The sequence below is a fragment of the Eretmochelys imbricata genome, chromosome 3 (genome assembly GCF_965152235.1).
Source record: "Eretmochelys imbricata isolate rEreImb1 chromosome 3, rEreImb1.hap1, whole genome shotgun sequence".
NCBI lineage: Eukaryota > Metazoa > Chordata > Testudines > Cheloniidae > Eretmochelys > Eretmochelys imbricata.
In genome coordinates this window covers 172660135-172679459 of record NC_135574.1, presented here as the reverse complement: position 1 = coordinate 172679459, position 19325 = coordinate 172660135, and the positions used below count along the sequence as shown (strand labels likewise).

The 19325-nt window shown below is 43.8% G+C and overlaps 1 protein-coding gene across 1 annotated transcript in view; it reads right to left on the bottom strand.

The window, feature by feature from the left end:
* Positions 1–3004: 3004 nt before the first annotated feature.
* PLEKHH2 (pleckstrin homology, MyTH4 and FERM domain containing H2) overlaps positions 3005–19325 on the bottom strand; it is a 120779-nt gene continuing 104458 nt past the window's right edge. Inside the window, exons 28-30 of the mRNA XM_077813847.1 lie at positions 16620–16703; positions 7297–7434; positions 3005–6166 (exon numbers count right to left, since the gene is read on the bottom strand). Of these exons, the coding sequence (XP_077669973.1) occupies positions 5984–6166; positions 7297–7434; positions 16620–16703 (405 nt within the window). The 3' untranslated portion in view covers positions 3005–5983. The remainder of the gene's footprint in view (positions 6167–7296; positions 7435–16619; positions 16704–19325) is intronic.

Sequence of the window (19325 nt, the reverse complement as noted above, 5' to 3'; positions counted from 1 at the left end):
TTTTGTAGGCTTAGCAAAAGGCTTCAATAGTTTAAATTTCTTTGTTTAATATCCACTATATTCTTAGGACCCATAAAGCTTATGTGACTTGATATTTAAAAAAAATTAAAACCAGTATGAAACAAATGTCACTCTAACATTTTGTTTGCCTTCATTTTGATGGGTTTGTATAAGAATCTGACCGATCTCTTTGGTAGTTCCCTTATTTTTAGAAGGCTTTAAAATTTATATAAAAATACCTTATACAAAAAGTGAGTGCTAAATATACTTAAGAATAAATACAAATACTCTACACATAAATTAAATGTGCTGCAATTACTAATTCATGGTCAGAGCTACAAGTTACATTTCAACATACTGGTAAATTACACATACAATTATTGTTTTTCCAGTAGGTTCAGTAAGATATACTAGAGATTTTTAGATAGCCATGTTATTCCCCTCTCCTTTTTAAATGGCTATTTTTGTATTAAATAAACTAGTCTCTGACACAAAAAGCTTCAAAAGGAGCTACAATGAGGTTACCGTTAAACTGTGCTCTTGAACCAATACTAAGTGTTCAATAGTGTTTAGAGGAGTGGGTTAGAAACCACTGCCAATGGTTATGCTTGTATCATGTAAAGTTACTCCAGTGAAATTGCTCTGTCATCTGATAAATATGTGGGATTCCCACTGAAGTCAACGGGACTTTTGCCATTGACTTCAATGGGGCCAGATTTTTACCCCTGAAGTAAGAAAACACACGGATGTAAAATGGTCCAAGCTGAAGGATTCCCATAAAAATAACAATACCTTCTTCCCCTGAGAATGTCTCAAGGTTTTGGAGTCTGTGTACACACCCAAATCCAAAAAGAAAGTTCACCTACATCCTGCATAAAAACAATTTAATCATGCCTGTGTGGCTGAAACCAACCTGCATTATAGCTATATTACTAATATATGTTACTACCATGTACATCTGTAATATGTTGAACCAAACAATGATATAACACAGTTGGCACAATTATTCCCCCACGCAGCATATTTAGCTATACAGATGACCCATATAATATTTGGCCAATATTGATCTACAATCAATGCTCAAAGTGGGGAACTATTGTGGAGCTGCAGCACAAGTCTGAACTGAGAAGCAGGATGTAGGGGTATGGACAAAGGTGAAAGTAAGCCGGTCCAGTCTGGCATACCAGTAAGAGTCGGTACACTGCCAACCGTACCAGCAGGTCCCTGGGCTGTTCCGTGGGCTGGGACTAGGAGTAGTGGGGAAGTGGCTAAACAGTAGACTGTAGTCACCACTAAGAGAAGTGGCCTGACAGGGACTACAGAGACATCCCGTGGAAGTGGGGAAGCACAGAGTGCAGCACAGCCAGAGGGCTGTATCACAAAGAGGACACCTGAGCGTGACATGGTTCCCTCGAGCAGAAGTGAAGAGGGTGCACTGGCTAGAAGAGCTGATCCCTGGGATATCCAGCTGGGGATGCCACAGTGGTGAGTCGCACCCTGTCACACAGGGTAATACAGAGGCAGGAGAGGTACTCCAGATCCATTCAGTGAGGAGACATCTTGTTGAACAGGTGTATTTTTCATGAAAAATTAGATCTTTGTTCTGTAAAGCCAGCCAGCTTTACAACTGACTGTGTTTTGGGGGAAAAACCTACTTTATTAGACAGAAAGGGTAACTATTTATAAGTGTAGGCCCTCGTTAGTGTTTTATGACATTGTCTGTATTGTAACTATTTGTTTCCATCACTTTCTCTTATTTCTAACAGAATCTCTATTCTTTCTTAAATAAACTTTCTTTTGTATCAGTACAAGTCCTGTGTATTATACAAGAGTGGTGGTTTAAGGTAAACTGGGGTAACGCTGTTCCTTTGGGAGCAGAAGATCTGAGCTTTCTGTGAGTAGCCAGTGTCAGGGGTTGGCTATCATAGGGGAATGCTTCAAGGAGACTGGGGGAGGGGGCACCTCAACCTGCAAGGCAAAGACAGAGCTCACATAGCCCGGAGGAGAGTGCTTGAGTGGCTGAGAGGCTGGTGGTGTTAGGTAGCTAACACCCAGTTACCACAGGCAAGACTTCCTCCAGCTAGAAAGAGGGGTAACAAGGTGACTCACAATCTTGTTACCCTGAGAACCATCACACCCTGAAAGGAGAGTCATTTTTGAAGTTTGGCTGGAAGGCTGAACTCACCTAACCAAGCAGAACTCACCTAACCAACCACCTCTTGTGGTAGTAGCTACCCCTGTACAATGATAAATAGGTAAATTACTGCTTGCAGGGGGAGTCAAATATTAAACAATATAGATTTTAAGAGTGGTCTTTCAAAAGACAGAGAAGAAGAGAAATACAGTAACTCCTCACTTAACGTTGTAGTTATGTTCTTGAAAAATGCGACTTTAAGCGAAATGATGTTAAGCTAATCCAATTTCCCCATAACAATTAATGTAAATGGGGGGGGGTTAGGTTCCAGGGAAATTTCTTTTTGCCAGACAAAAGACTACACACACACACAATACAGGTTTTAAACAAACAATTTAATACTGTACACAGTGATGATGATTGTGAAACTTGGTTGAGGTGATGGAGTCAGAGGGTGGGATATTTCCCAGGGAATGCCTTACTGCTAAATGATGAATTAGCAATTGGCTGAGCCCTCAAGGGTTAACTCATTGTTGTTAATGTAGCCTCACACTCTACAAGGCAGCACGAATGGAAGGAGGGGAGACAGCATGGCAGACAGAGACACACACCCTGTGTGTGAGAGAGAGAGAGATGCGCATTTCTGCTTTAAGTACACCGACACCACTCTTAAGTACACTACCTTGTTAAGTTAATCAGCAAGCTGAGACCGCAGCAGCTGCTGCCAGGAAGCTCCCTCCATCCTGAGCCCTGTCGTGTGTCCCCCCTGCTCTATGGAGATGGTGTAAGCGGGGTGCAGGAGCAGGGGGGCAGGGAACAACCTGACATTAGCCCCCCTCCTCTCCCTCCCTCCCCCCCCAGCAAGCAGGAGGCTCTGGAGAGCAGCTCCAAGGCAGAAGGCAGGAGCAGCACATGGCAGTGAGGAAAGAGACAGCTGAACTGCTGGCAACTGATAGCCTGCTGGGCGGCTGCTGCACAGGGAACTTAGGGGAGCGGGGAGCTGATACGGGGGCTGGCGGTCCACCCTGGTTCCAAGCCCCCACCAACTAGCAGCAACAGGATGCTCTTCCTGCAAGCAGTGGACAAAGCAGGCGGCTGCCAAAAGACATTATAAGGGAGCATTGCACAACTTTAAACGAGCATGTTCTCTAATTGATCAGCAACGTAACAACGAAACAACATTAACCGGGATGACTTTAAGTGAGGAGTTACTGTATTATAACACTGTTCTTCAGATGTACTAAGACATACTGACTAAGAATCTGTATGAAGGTTCAAAATGCTGTGTAAGGACAAAGTGGAGAGACCAACTGGTTGGATATTGTCACTGGAGTGTGACAGGGATGCATCTTAACACCTCTCCTCTTCTGCACTGTGATGGATTATGTGGTATGAAAAGCAACATCAAAGGAAGATACAGGAATTATATGGAGTAAAGGAAAACTTCAAAATCTCAATTTTCCAGATGACATTGCTCCATTGGACATAGAAGATGATACTATGTAAAAGACCACTATTAATATCAAATGTGAGACCACTGAAGTAGGATTAAGAATAAGCCAAAAGAAAATGAAAGTCATCAAAAGACAAGTCGGTAACGATAGTGCCTAAGTGATCAACAGTGAAGAATATGGCATGGTTAATGAGTTTTTGTGTATCTTGGAAGTACAATTAGTTCTAATGGCCGACTCCATAAGGAGGTGAAAGCAAGAACTGGGAAGACAAATGGAGCCTTTTTGAGACTGGCAAATATCTGAAGAAAAAAGGAGACTGATACAAGAACCAAGATAAAGTTATACAATGCCGTTGTGATACCCACATTATTATATGCTTCTGAAACTTGGCAAATGCTAGGAACCCAAAACAGAAAACTTAAAACATTCCAGCAGAGAGGCTTGTGAAGAATACTTTGTGTCCACTGGTGGGATAAAGTAACCGTTGCTGATGTGTTACAAAGGACTGGCCAGCAAGCTGTAGAGAGACTGATGTGAGACAGAAGGCTGAAGTGGTTTGCACATGTAGAGCCCTGTTTTGCGGTTAGAATAGAGCTCTGGATTTCTTTAATAGGTTCTATCTTCTCTTCAAAATAAAAAAATTCTCTTCTTGCATAATATCACTAACAAGATGAGAGGAATTCCTTGACATTCATTACTAAGACACTGATCCTAAAAACACTTATGGTTATGTGTGGCTTATTGACCTCAATGAGACTATTCACATACACAGAATTAAGCATGTGTTTCCTTGTAGAACTGGGTTGCAGGGGGCCGATCCTGCACTTTTTACTTAATGTCAATACGGGCTTTGCCTGTGTAATGACTCAGCTAGTTATTCTCAATTAATAGTTTCCAGGTCAGAGCTTTAACCTTCTACAGTATTTTGTTAATGGTGTTGAAGCCATGGAGACCAGTGGATTTAGCAGGATTTAGAAGATGTTCAGAAGAATTAGGTGTCTTATTAAGTGCTTTGTAGCACCCATGCTATGAATTCAGCTTTCAATCTCTTTCTCCAGTTTTTAAAAATAGAAGAATGGAAATTATGTCCTTTATAATCTGGTCTCAGTCCTTCAGGAATATAAACTCTGCCTTGTGTAAGGGGCAAGCACCATGAGATGGATTCCATACTTTTTTAAAGTGATACCATAAACAGAGATTATTAATCTTCAGAGGTTACAAATACAGCATTATAACATTACTCCAGGTTCTAGAATAAGCCATGAGGGATAAAACTCATGTTTAAGTGATAAATGTCCTTGATAACTAGCATTAGTGGCAACAGAAATTAAGAAATATATCTACAAGGTCAATGGCTTGTTTGAATTGAATCTCTTAAATGTTTTTAATGGGCAATGGGCTCTCATACTAATATTATGGTGTGAAATGCATGGATTAAATATGAAGAACACTAAAACAATGACAAGTAGAACACTTTCTTGTATTAGGCTTATATTTACAAAATACTATGCTATACTACTGATATGTACAGTATACACATCACACATTTTATGAAGTCTGTCTCCAAGTTTACATGTACCTATTCATGTAAGTGCTTTATATATTGTGTTTGTGGTTTGAATTCTAACTTACTCATTTCTCGACTACGTTATTTAAAGAAGGGAAAAAATTAGCAGGCCAAACTGATTTTTAAAAGAATATATACACTGTTTTTTTAAAATATCCACTATGTTTTGTACAGCATATGCCCAATTTAGATTTAGAAAATCAAAAAGAAGAATTGTGTATAAACTATCAGCCCATTGCTGGGGATCACACAAGTAAACTGTTGTATAAGAGAAGACATTTATAATAAATTATAAGATGTATGATCAATGATGTGCTGCCAATACTTTTTTAAAAGGGCTTTCACAAAAATGTCTCCTTTTAGACTGTGTCCTGGGGTGCTTGTATTGCAGACAAGAAGGCATGAGGGAGTGGAAAGTACATGTATGCTTTCGCATAACCAAGGTTATGCAACTTGCATAATTTGAAAAATAAGGGTGGAGAGGTGAAGACATTGTCCTCCCTGGGGAAATGTCTTTAAAATCCCTGACACTTACTGAAATCATTTCAAAGACCAACTCCCCACCCACAAAAGAACCCTCTTCAGAAGTATTTTTGAACCCCTGTGTTCAGAAATGGGGTGAGCTTCATCTGATAGGGTAATCGCCCCACCTGCAATTTGTTTGCAGAGTTTTAACAGGGAACTCTAACTAAAATGAATGGAAACCAGTCCACCTTTCTTGGCTTGTGTTACAAACTAGCATATGATGTATATCTGACACATCCAAAGATGTTCAGTCAATATAGGAAGCATACCATAAGCATACATTTTCACAGGTACCTGTTCCTTTCATAACAAAGTAGGACCTTTGGTTGGTCTGCTGTTCGAAAGAAGCGGTTGACTCCCCGATTCCTTGGTTTTCTGTCCTGTTTGAGGTGAGAGTAGTGCTGGAGCAGAGAGATGATGAGCAGCCCCCTTTTGCTGAGGGAAGTGGTTAATATAGCTGGCAATCAGTAGAGTGATCTCAAGAATCTGTAACAAGAAACATACTAGAATATTTTTCCAGAAACAGATAACTTGTGTTTTGACCCTGAAGAAACAGCTAAGTTTTTAGTGAGCGACTGACATTATCTTTTTATAAAAGTTCTTATATTTTATCAAAGAAATTATAGATGGGAAAAATACTTGTTAGGGTTATGGTTACCTTGCCTATCTCTCTGCCAATACAGGATTACTCCTTAGAGTAAGTACATGGAGTGTTTTGTCCTGAACAATTTTAAATGATTCAAGCAACACAGTTTCCACCGCTTCTTTAGGAGAAAGTTTTACAGACTAATACATGTCTCTTAGGGAACAATTTTACTTCATGCTGCCTAACTTTTCCTATGCAGTGTTGTATGTCTCCTGCACAAATCTTAAAGAAGCAGTCCAGATGGGCTGACGCTCAGGTGGCTGTGGGGTTTTCTTCAAAGATCTGGGAGGCTGTGCACCATGCCTTCTCCATGGAACCGCCAAAAAACTCCCCTTTAAAGGGATGATTTGATAGAAAATCACTGTTTCTTGAACTGTTTGACATACACCTGTGCATATTTCTATGAAGAGACACAATTTTGAACTGAAGTTATATGCAGGAAACTGTGATCCTACTGGTAGGTTGTTCTGGCTTATAGAAACTAGAGTTTCACTCCTTAGTCATAGCTGAAATTCTGGTTTTATTTGTTTTGTTCATGCTGGTAGGCAATATTAGTAGTGAGAGAGAGTCTAGACTAATATTACCAAAAGAGTTCCTTAGTCCTAGAATTTTGGAGAAGAGTATAACCTTTTGGAAGGCCATCATAAAATACAGACATTGCTTTAATGGGGACCCAAACATTTTTTTAAAATTGCAGCTATACTGATTTTTAGGCACTGTATATACTTCCTGTCTTTTATCTCCCTAATTGTCCTTGTCTGTAAAGTCTGGAACTCTGGGGGAAGGGTCATTAAAACAAGAAAATTGACTTTTATGTTTTTAATTGCTTCCCCCTTTAAATTCAGTATGCAAAAACTAATAACCGGAGGATGTTTTGAACAGCAGGTGCTTCACCTTGTGCATATACACAAGGGTACTTAAGTACAAAGAGGCAACAGATACTGGAAATGATTTCAGCTAGTGTACCAACCTTTGGTTTTGCCATGGCAAAAAGGAGTTTTTCATTTGGCTTGTCTTTTGACTGAGCATTGTTAACTACCAGCATAAAGTCATCTTGGTAGCCTCCAAAGGTCATCAGACTTTTGTGTACATATGTAACTATTAATCGCTTTAAAGAAAGAACAAAGGAAAAAACAGTTTCATGTATACAGAAAAATACAGAGAAAAAGACTACAGTGAATACTTCTTCAAACATAATGACTCATCTGATTTCAAAATACTGTTTTCAGCCCCTTTTGTAGAATTTTTAATCTAATTGCAAATTTTGTGCCTGTTTCTCTCAGGTCTTCATTGTGAGAGACTTCTGCTTCCATGAGTGGCCCTGTTTCTAATTAATGTAATATATATTTAGTTTAATGGTTACAATTTTTGAGTCTGGACTCAGGCACACAACTTACATGAGAAATGAAAGGCCCAATCCGACTCCCATTGAAGTCAATGTTAAGAGTCCTATTGGGAGTTCGATCAGGCTCTAAAGAAGTCGAATCTCAGGGCCCATACTTTCAAAAAGGATTTCAATCCAATCTTTGTGAGTACAAGTGATACAATTCACATTGGCAAAACCCTTTGTGCTCACACATGGGGATAAAATCGGTGGTTTGTTCACAGAACTAATAGTGCACAAAACCTTCTGCATGGAGAGAAGCAGCACACTTTGAATTTTTGGCCTGTATTATTCAACACACAACACTGGACATGTAGCTGTTGAGTCACTGCCATTGTTGTGCTGATTCAGACCTAATATTATATCAATCAATATGGATAGTGTTTCAATATAGATATCAGAGTAGCAGCTGTGTTACTTGTTGCACCTCAGAGACTAACAAATTTATTTGAGCATAAGCTTTCGTGGGCTACAGCCCACTTCATCGGATGCACAGAATGGAACATATAGTAAGAAGGTATTTATACCTACAGAGAACATGAAAATATGTACTGTGATACAGCATGGCCAGAGGGCAGTAGGAGAGTGTTGGAAGGGAGCCTTATTTCCTGTCAAGGGAAGAAAGTTTGCTATAAATTAATTAAAGCACCTGAAGCCAATTAGAGCACCTGAAGCCAATCACATGATAAAACCTCTCTGCTTCAATCAGATAAGAGGAGGAGTTGAAGCAGAGTGGATTGGTGTTAGAGCAGAGACCAGTTTGGAGGAGTTGAAGCAGAGTGGATTGATGTGGGAGTAGAGAGCCGTTTGGAGGAGCTGAAGCGGAGTGGATTGGCGTTGGAGCAGAGAGCAGTTTGGAGGGAAGCAGAGGAGAGTTTGGAGAAGTGCTGTGGTGGGCTAAGAAGACTAAAACCCTAGGTAAGGGGACACCTGCTTTGTGCAGAGGGAGGGCAGGGGAGGGAAGTAGCCCAGGGGAAGGAACCGCTAGTTCTAGTGGTTTACTGCTATCCCTAGGGCCCCTGGGCTGGGACCCCGATTAGAGGGCAGGCCTGGGTCCCTCCCTCTCCACTCCCCTCCTCTAGGACATTAGTGCGGCAGTTAATACCCCAGTTGAGGGGCAAGAAACGGTGCCCTGAACCACCACCCCCCCCAGAAGAGAAAGTACGAGACCCATCATAGTAGTGCTGGCAATTTGCCACAGTACATTTTAAATTATCATGAGAAAAATATCTGTACAGTAACTTATTTTAATCTCCTGGGTACCAAACTCTTTTTTGTCCTTGTTTTTCAACTAGCAAAAAGGACCTCATCCAAACTGTAAAAGACAGGATTACCCTAACTTTTTCCCCATTACATTTTGTGTTAGGTTTGTCTGCATTTTCCAAGAAGAGGTCAGAACCTCCATAGTGAGACTGCCCTCAGCTGCACCTGTTCAATACTGCTAACATCCTACTGAGCCAGCCAGGCTGCCTGTTGGACCATCCTGCCTCACTGGCTGAGGAAACCTGCAGGCTGGTTCTGAAATTTATTAGCAGTAGCTCCCTGCTGCTCTATGCTCACACCCACAGTTTGTCTCCCTGTGTTTGTCTCTCCAAGCCCTGCTCCTGCTCTGCTCCTCTACAGCTCCAGCCCAAGGCCGGGTGCAGGACAGGTTCTGTTCCCATCCTGTTCTAGCCTCACTCCTGCCTCAGAAGAGAAGATTATTCACCTTGTGAAGTAACTGAGGTTCTTCGAGATGGTTGTCCCTGTGAATGCTCCACTTTAGGTGTGTCTATGTGCCCTGCACTTGTAATTGGAAATCTGTAGTAGCAGTGCCTGGTTGGGTCACGCATGCACCGTCGCCGTCTCGTGCCGCCTCAGTTCCATCTCTACCACGGAGAATCTAGCATAAAACGCCAAAGTAGAGGGGAGGAGAGAAGGTAGTGAAGCACCCATAGGGACAACCATCTCAAAGAACCTTAGTTACTGCACGGGGTGAGTAACCTTCTCTTCTTCTTTGAGGAGTGTCTCTGTGGATGCTCCATTTTAGGTGACTGTCGAGCAGTGCCTCTCCATGGAAGGGAGCGGTTTTGGAGTTCTGCTCATGATTGACCGTGAGTCCAAATAGAATGTCCAAAGATTACTGTTGCTCTATAGCAGATGTAGTCAATAGGCAGACCATGAGCCAAATCCGGCCCGCCAGATGCTTTAGAACAGACCCTGAAATCTTTTCATTTACTTATTATCATTACTGTTAGGGCTTTTTATTAGTAGTATCTCTGGAGGCTGGACCTTGATGATACCTTTGGCCAAGAAATTTGGACCTTTACAAAAAATAGACTACCCCTGCTCTATAGCATAGTGCTTTGTGAATTTGTGGGCAGATGCCCAAGTTGCTGCTCTGCAAATGTCCATAATGGGGACATTATTGAGAAAGGCTATGCATGTTGAAAGTGCTCTGGTGGAGTATGTGCAGGCTCCCAATGGGGCTTGTAACTGATGTTTTTCATAACAAAAGTGGATGGGTCCTGATTTCCATTTGGATAGTCTCTGTTTTGAGATGATGGCTTCCCCTTTTGATCATTCTATTAGAGACAAATAGTTTTGGTGATTTTTTTCAAAAGGCTTTTGTTCTTTCAATGTAGAAGGCTAATGATCTTCAGATGTCCAGGGTGTGGAGTGATGCCTCTCTTGTCTGCATGCGGTTATGGAAAAAACGCAGGTAAATGGGTTGGCTTAAATGAAAAGGAGAGGCAACTTGTGGTAGAAATTTGGGGTGTGGTTTTAGGGTAACTTTATCTTTTAAAGAAAGTTGCGTACGGAGGGTGTGCCATTAGGGCACCAAGTTCTCCCACACATCGAGCAGACATAATGGTGATGAGGAAAGCCACCTTCATCGATAGATGGAGTAATGAACACGTGGCTAGCGGTTCAAACAGCATTTTTATAAATCCACATAAGACCAGGTTGAGGTCCCACATAGGGGTCCTTATTTTAGGGTAAGTGTTCTTAATGCCCTTGTGGAAGCATTTGGTTGTTGAGTGGGTGAATATGGTGACCCCATCCACCTGATTGTGGAAAGCTGTGAGAGCTGCAAGGTGTACCTTGATAGAGCTTGTGGAGAGTCCCAGTTTTTAGTTCTAATATGTAATCCAATACTCTTGGTAAACAAGAGGTTGTTGGTATGATTTGTTTGCTCTGGCACCATATGCTGAACCGTTTCCATTTATGAGTATACATCTGTCTTGTATTTGATCTATGGCTGTTCAGTAAGATGTCTTTTACTTCCTCCGAGCAGGTTGTTTCATTTTCTCTCAGCCATGGAGTAGCCATGCCTTGAGGTGAGATATTGTCGGGTTGGGTTGGTGGATGTGTCCCACGTCTTGGGAGAGGAGATGAGGTATTAGAGGAAGAGTTTGGGGTGGGCATGCCATAACCTTTAATAGGTAAGGGAACCATGTTTTTCTGGGCCACGTAGGTGCATTAGGATGACTTTTGATTTGTCCCTCCTGATCTTGTGTGACCTGGGTTAGGAGCAGGGTCAGAGGAAATGCTACTCCTGGGGGAATTCTGGGCCACTGCACATGCACAGAATTTGTCTCCCACAGATGTCTTTGCTTCTCAGCAGAAAAATTGCTTTCTGACGGGTAAGCAAAGGGAAGCTGCAAGAGCAGTCCTGCAACCCTCTCCAGCAGTATATTTCAGGTGCCCAGGGCAGCCGAGAGAGAGGTAAATCACTGTGGGGCAGGGGGCGGGACTGGGAAAGACCCGGCTTGTGGCTCCTACCCTGTGCCAGGCTCAGCTGCTAGTCCCGGTTGGGCTGGGGAGGACAGGACTTCCTCTTCCCCTGCATGGCATCCAGGGCTGTATCAGACTCACCTATAAATTTCTCCCCCAGCTGCAGGAAGCTCTGCAAACTCTCCCCTTCCCCCAGTGCTTCCTGAACTCATAGCTCCTCAGCTGCAGGAGGACGGATCACTGTTTAGGGAGCTGCTCCCCCATCCACCCAACCCCCCTGCATCCAGACCCCCTTATATCCAGACCCGCCCACCGAGCCTCACCTCCCCACCGCACCCAGAACCTCCCCCGATGAGACCCACTCCCCCTGCACCTGGACCACCTTGACGAGCCACCTCCACCCTACGAGCCCCAACCAGCTGCACATGGATCCCCACCCCACTGAGCCCCTCTCCCCCAGCATCTGGAACCCCCACTGAGCCCCCCACACCCAGACCTCCTGGCCGAGCTCTATCCCCCCACACCTAGACACCCCCTCACTTAGCCTCAACCACCTTCAGCTGGACCCCCCTGTAGAGTCCCATTACCATTGCATCCAGAACCCCCCAACAAGCCCTTGTGCTTCCAGATCCCCAGCACCCAGATCCCCCCCGAACTGTCCACACCCAGATTGCCCCACACAGAACCCTCTCAACCCACAAATGTCGAAGGTTGGGTCGGGGTTTGTCTTTACCTGTGGTGTTGGTTGTATTGCCTCTGTGGTTGTGTGTATGGTGGTGACCTGAATCTCTGCGCATTATACCTGCCCTGTTTCTTCTTATTTGCAGGTGTATAGCTGTCCAGGGATTTTAGTGTTGCCCTTGAATCTTACAGGGTATGAAGGGACTTATCTATTTTGGCTGCAGATAGTTTTGGGGCTTCAAAGGACAGGTCCTTGACCGTTTCCTCACCTCTGTCAGGAACCCTGAAAGAGGGAACCATGATGCACGGTGCATGACCACCGATGTTGCAATGGAGCCTGCTGCCATGTCTGTGGAGTCAAGTGAGGCCTGCAGTGCTGTCCTGGCCATAGGCACTGTCTCCGTGGGTGCTCTGGGGCTGGAGCACCCATGGGGAAAAATTAGTGGGTGCTCTGCACTAACCAGCAGCCAAGCTCCCCTCCCTACCTCACCTCCTCCTCCCCTGAGCACACCGTGTCTCCGCTCCTCCACCTACCTCCCAGTGCTTGCTGCTGCCAAACAGCTGTAGCAAGCTTCAGGAGGGAGGGGGAAGGAGCAGGAACATGGCATGCTCAGGGGAGGAGGTGGGGCCAAGGCAGGGATTTGGGGAAGGAGTAGGAATTGGGGCAGGGAGGGGGTGAAGTTGGTGCGGGGACTTTGGGGAAGGGGTTGGAATGGGATCAGGGCAGGTCTGGGAGCAGAGGGGGGTCAAGCACCCACCAGCACCAGTAGAAGTCGGCGCCTATGAGTCCTGGCAATGAGATGACCTTCAGTAACGTTGGCCTTGAATTGCTCCTTTTTGTTTTCTGGTAAGCTATCAATAAATTCTGACATTATGGAAAATATTGTGTGTATTTTGATAGCAGGGCTTCATAATTAACTATTTGAAACTGCAATGTTGCAGATGACTATGCCCTGCAACCAAAGAGGTTTAGCCTCTTCCATTCCTTGTCATATGGGGTTGTTCTGGTGTGGTGTTGCCTTCCCCTCTCATTTACTGTGTCCACCACTAAAGAGTTCAGTGTGGGGTGTGTAAACAAGAACTCCATTCCTTTACATGGTATATAGTATTTTTTCAGATCTTTTGCATGATGGAGGTGCTGTTGCCGAGGTCTGCCAGATGGATTTTGGCAGGCTCCATGATAGCATCATTAATCGGTAGTGCTACCTTTGGCAAGGTAGATGTTTGAAACATGTCCAGTAATTTAAGTGGTGACTCAGGTACCTCTTCTAAGGATATAGTCAGATGACTCCAGCCACCCTTTTGAAGAGCTCTTGGAATTGCATAAAGTCATCCCCGGTGGTGGGGGGGGAGTGGAGGCATTATAGTTTCGTCCGGTGATGAAGATGATAGGTTCATCAGTGGTAAGGCTTCCTGGTCTGAAGTTTCCACAGTTTCCTCCTGGGTTTCTGAGGATCCTGGTATGGGTGATTGTCATAAATGTAAAGGGAAGGGTAAACCCCTTTAAAATCCCTCCTGACCAGAGGAAAAATCCTCTCACCTGTAAAGGGTTAAGAAGCTAAAGGTAGCCTCGCTGGCACCTGACCAAAATGACCAATGAGGAGACAAGATATTTTCAAAAGCTGGGAGGAGGGAGAGAAACAAAGGGTCTGTGTCTGTTGGTATGCTGCTTTGCTGGGGATAGAACAGGAATGGAGTCTTAGAACTTTTAGTAAGTAATCTAGCTAGGTATGTGTTAGATTATGATTTCTTTAAATGGCTGAGAAAAGAATTGTGCTGAATAGAATGACTATTTCTGTCTGTGTCTTTTTTGTAACTTAAGGTTTTGCCTAGGGGGGATTCTCTGTTTTGAATCTGATTACCCTGTAAGGTACCTACCATCCTGATTTTACAGGGGTGATTCCTTTACTCCTATTTACTTCTATTAAAAGTCGTCTTGTAAGAAAACTGAATGCTTTTTCATTGTTCTCAGATCCAAGGGTTTGGGTCTGTGGTCACCTATGCAAATTGGTAAGGATTTTTACCAAACCTTTCTCAGGAAGTGGGTTGGGAGGATTCTGGGGGGAAAGACGTGTCCAAACTATGTTTCCCAGTAAACCCAGTTAGAGTTTGGTGGTGGCAGTGGTTATTCCAAGGACAAAGGATAAAATTAATTTGTACCTTGGGGAAGTTTTAACCTAAGCTGGTAAAAGTAAGCTTAGGAGGTTTTCATGCAAGTCTGCACATCTGTACCCTAGAGTTCAGAGTGGGGGAGGAACCTTGACAGTGATGATGGAGAATGTGGTGCTCTCAATCTTGGTGGGCTTGCAATATAAAGGGCCCTGTATGCTGTCCAGGGGTCCCAGTGGTGCCAATCTGATGGGAATGGCATGGGAGGTGGCACCCATGGGTGCCTGTACCAGCTAGGTGCCTCTGAAGATGAGTGGTGTCCTGTTTGGTGGGACTGTCCTGCTATTGGTGAGGAGGTGCATATATTTCCCCTTCATTCTTCATCCTCCTCATCATCACTGGAGAGAGGCAGAGCAGACCTAAGTGGAGTGGTCAGGTGTCTCAGTACAATCAAACTGGAGTGCTGTCGGTACCAAGGAGTGGGGATTTTGGTGCTGAAGAGACCAGTGGGTCTGTATCTTAAACTGCTGTAATAAAAGAAATGGCGGTACTTATGTCAGTGTTGCTGGTGGTACTCGTATGTGAATTGTAGCCATCGGTGCTGAGAGTCTTGTGCTATGCAGTGTAGGTACCACAGGCAGCACCACTGCATCACTCAGTGCCGAGTATCTCTTTAGCTCCATTGGTACCGTGGCAGAGGGTTTTACTTTGCCTTTTGAGCCTCCGGCAGAGCTTGCCTGCTTCATGTCTTTTTTGCTCTCTGGGTACTCATGGTACCGGATGGTCCTGGTGTCTGAGTCCAATGTACCTGGCGCCGTCGATACCACTGTGGTCTTGGCAGTAGGGGAGTGTTTTTTCTTAGCTGATTCCTGCGAAGGTGAAGTCTGAGCCCTCTTTTTTGTAGCCTTCTTGGGAAAAGGCTCTTTAGTAGGGGCTATTGTGGCAGGACCTTTATCTGAGGCAGCAGGAGAGGTGATGGTGCATGTGCGATCCAACCAGGCATTGCTACAAACAACAAATCTCTGATTGCAAGAGCAGGGTGCATGGACATACCTAAAGTGGAGCACCCACAGGGACACTCCTCAAAGAACCAGCCCTGCTCCTGCCTTCCCTGACTCCTGGTAATCCAGCTCCGACCCTCAGCTCTGACTCTTGACTCCACCTCAACCCTGGACTCTGACTTCGGTCCTGACTGTTGGCTCTGATTCCTGACTTTGACTCAGTCTCGATCCTTGGCTTTGGTGTTTGAACTCTAATCAGTAGGCCTCACTCCCAAGTCCCACTCTGACCCCAAGGCCTGACGGCCTGTGACCTGGTCCATTGACAGGCCAACCTTACAGGCTGAGGTACATAGTTGTATGTTAAGAAAAACTGAGCTGAACTTAAATTGGAGACCTTCAAGGATTGAGAAGAGTGTTGATGTAACACCACGCTGCAGCCTCTATTTCCTCTCAATCTGCTTGATTGCTCTTCTCCCTCTTTCCATCCTTTAATATTTGTTACATTTGTCTAATTCCTCTATACCAGGGGCTTCAGCCCCAGGCCTCAGCAAGTCTAAGTCAGCCCTGGCAACCCCATTCAAATGGGGGTAGTGACCCACTTGGGGGTCCTGACCCACAGTTTGAGAACCGCTGCTCTATACCTATCTTTAAATACAAAGGCAGGTTTAGAGAAAAAGTCTACATTAGTGCTATGTTATGTTAGAAATTTTAATTAAACAAGTAAGGAAAATCAGTGTTAACATTCTGATAGCAACATTTAATTCTACACCTTTGGAAATTTGAATTAAAACAGGGAGCCTCTCAGGTACACAAGATTTACACCAGTGCCACTCCATTGATTTCAATGGAGTTACTACTACTTTACACAACTGTAAGTGAGAAAAGAATCAAGTCTTTAATTACATGATTGAACAACACAGGGCAATATGACTTACACAACAAATTGTATTCAACAAATACAATGGGAATAATCATTATGTAACTGTAAATGCATTTTTGTATCCCTTTGCATTAGTGCATATTGTCTGAGTGATCATTTAAATGAAAGCCTCAAGTGGGAAGAGTTCAGGTTGTTGTAGGAATCTTATCTATGATTTTCCTTTATCATTTCATTTACTAGTTTGATAGAATATAAAATGTTTCCCTGAGAAAGATGATAAATACCAAGCAAAGTAATCAAGAGGTACTTCCACCATCAGTACTAATATAACAATGGCAGTAACTTTAAAACATTTTATAGTAACAAACTTATGCTTTGAGAGGGACTACACATCTAAGCATACAGGACCAATTTCAGCACTGGTGTAATTTCATTTAAATCAGTGGCAATACATAAGGAATGAATTTGGCCAATATATTCACTACTGAAATATATTTAAACTAAAACTATTTTTCTTTTACCAGAAAGCTGTATTCTAGAATGCTTATGCCATCTTCATGTACAACAAGCCATACGAAGGAACTCTCAAGTGTGGATGTTAGAGGCTACAAAAAGAGAAACATTGCATTACATGTTATAAATGGGGTTAGCTTTAAATAGTAACTTAATTAAAAGACTCAGACACTTTAAAATTTGTCAGTTATCACACCAAAATATAAGGAAGCAGAAGTGATGCAAAGAAGTTAGGGTATATATCTTAGGATTGTCTGAAGGGAAATAAAATGATATCACATCTTATTTACCAGACCTGTGTTGTGATTTGTGTGTCCAAGGGTGACACATGACACGAACATTTATTTAGCTTATTGATTTTTAGGTAAATGGAGCCCAAAGTTCTGAAGCAATAAAAACCCTATTATTCATGTCTCAATCAATACTGTCTTCTTTACTAACGAAGTTGTGGGATGTTTAACAGTAACTTAGATGCCAGTAAGGGAGAATCTGCTTGAAATTTATTCTGTACATTTAATTTCTATTAATGCTTCTAAGGACAAAAACCCAACTCCCATTTAAGTCTTTAATAGGAGTTGAAGCAGACCCAAACAGTATTAATTTAAAAAGGCTGCTTCAAAACAAGGTGAAAGGTAGCGAGAGGATGCTGTGTGGAGTGACATTAGAATGCAGGGGAAACATGGGCTAGATATTATTAGGATTTACTTATTATTAATCCAAGCAGTAATTGTTTGTTTGAAAAGTGTGAATTAGGAGTGCTTTGTTCCAGGTGGGCCTTGAATGATTGACAGGGAAGGCTTTGAGCCAGGGCAACTGCTTCAAGCCAGCAGCCTTATAAAAAAGCAGCCAGTTGTGAACTGAGTGAGCTGTGAACAGAGGAGAGGCAAACAGAGGGATTTTGCCTGGGGAGAGTTCCCAGAGATTTTTTGCCTTTCAGGCTTCTGTGAGCAGTAATTACAGCACCTGAAGAGGCTCCAGAAGGAAGACAATATGGCTAGTGAGCAATCAGCTGTTGTGACCTGCACAAGATGTGCCATGTTTGTCTTTCTTCCAGAGGATAGAAGCAACTTCATCTGTACAAAGTGCAAGCTGGTCTCCATATTGGAAGAGAAGGTTAAAGGACTAGAGACCCAAGTATCAACCCTGCATTGCATTAGAGAAAATGTAGACTTTTTGGATTGAAGTCAGCCTTTGGTACTGCTGGCCCAGCATGCTGAAGAATCGGAGAAGGCATTGCAGAATGGGGAAGAAAATTGGCAGCATGTGACCTCCAGAAGAAGAAAGAGGAGAACGCGTGTACCCCCAATGCAGATAGAGGTAAGAAATCCTTTTCAGGCTCTCTGCACAGGTACTACAGTGAAGCATGGTTTGGAAGAGTCATCTGAGGAAAGGGATCAGAAGGAAGCCCCATCTACCAGAAGGCATGGGATGCATTGCCCTAGGGATGGGGGTTCCATGATCACTACTCCAAGAGGAGGAGATGGGTGGTGGTGGTCAGGGACCCCCTCATAAGGGGGACAGTCACCCATCTGCTGCCCAGACTGGGAAACTTGAAGCGTGCTGCTTGCCTGGAGCTAGAGTTCAGAATGTGACAGTATGTCTGCTGAGATTGATCAAGCCCTCCGACTGCTACTCCTTCCTACTTCTCCATGTGGGCACCAATGATACTGCCAAGAATGACCTTGAGCGGGTCACTGCAGACTACATGGCTCTGGGAAGAAGGATAAAGGAATTTAAGGTGCAAGTCATGTTCTCATCCATCCTCCCTGTTGAAGGAAAAGGCCCAGGTATTGAATTGTGGAGGTAAATGCATCATTGCACAGGTGGTGTCAGAGAGAGGGCTTTGGATTCTTCGACCATGTGATTTTCCAGGAAGAAGGATTGCTAGGAGGAGATGGGATCCATCTAACAAAGAGAGGGAAAAGCATCTTTGCAGGCAGGCTTGCTAACCTAGTGAGGAGGGCTTTAAACTAGGTTTGCTGGGGGTTGGAGACCTAAGCCCTGCGGTAAGTGGGATACCGGGAGGAAACATGAGGAGGAGGAGGGTGCAACAGGGGAGGCTTCCTGATTCATATTGAGAAACTAGGGCAATTGGCTAGTTATCTTAGGTGCCTGTACATGAACGCAAGAAGCCTGGGAAACAAGCAGGAATAATTGGAAGTCCTGGCACAGTCAAACTATGATGTGACTGGAATAAGAGACTTGGTGGGGTAACTCACATGACTGGAGCACAGTCATGGATGGCTATAAACTGTTCATGAAAGACAGGTGGGGGGGGAAAGGTGGAGGAGTTGCACTGTATGGAGGAGAGCAGTATGATTGCTCAGAGCTCCAGTATGAAACTGGATAAAAGCCTGCTGAGAGTCTTCGGGTTAAGTTTAGAGGTGAGTGCAACAAGGGTGATATTGTGGTGGGCGTTTGCTACACACCACCAGAATGGGAGGATGAGGTAGATGAGGCTTTCTTCAGACAACTAAAAGAAGTTTCCAGATCACAGGCCCTGGTTCTCATGGGGGACTTCAATCACCCTGACATCGGCTGGGAGAGCAATACAGCAGTGCACAGACAATCCAGGAAGTTCTGGGAGAGTGTTGTGAACAACTTCCTGGTGCAAGTGCTGGAAGAACCAACTAGGAGCCATGCTCCTCTTGACCTGCTGCTCGCAAACAAGAATTGGTAGGGGAAGTAAAAGTGGGTAGCAACCTGGGCAACAG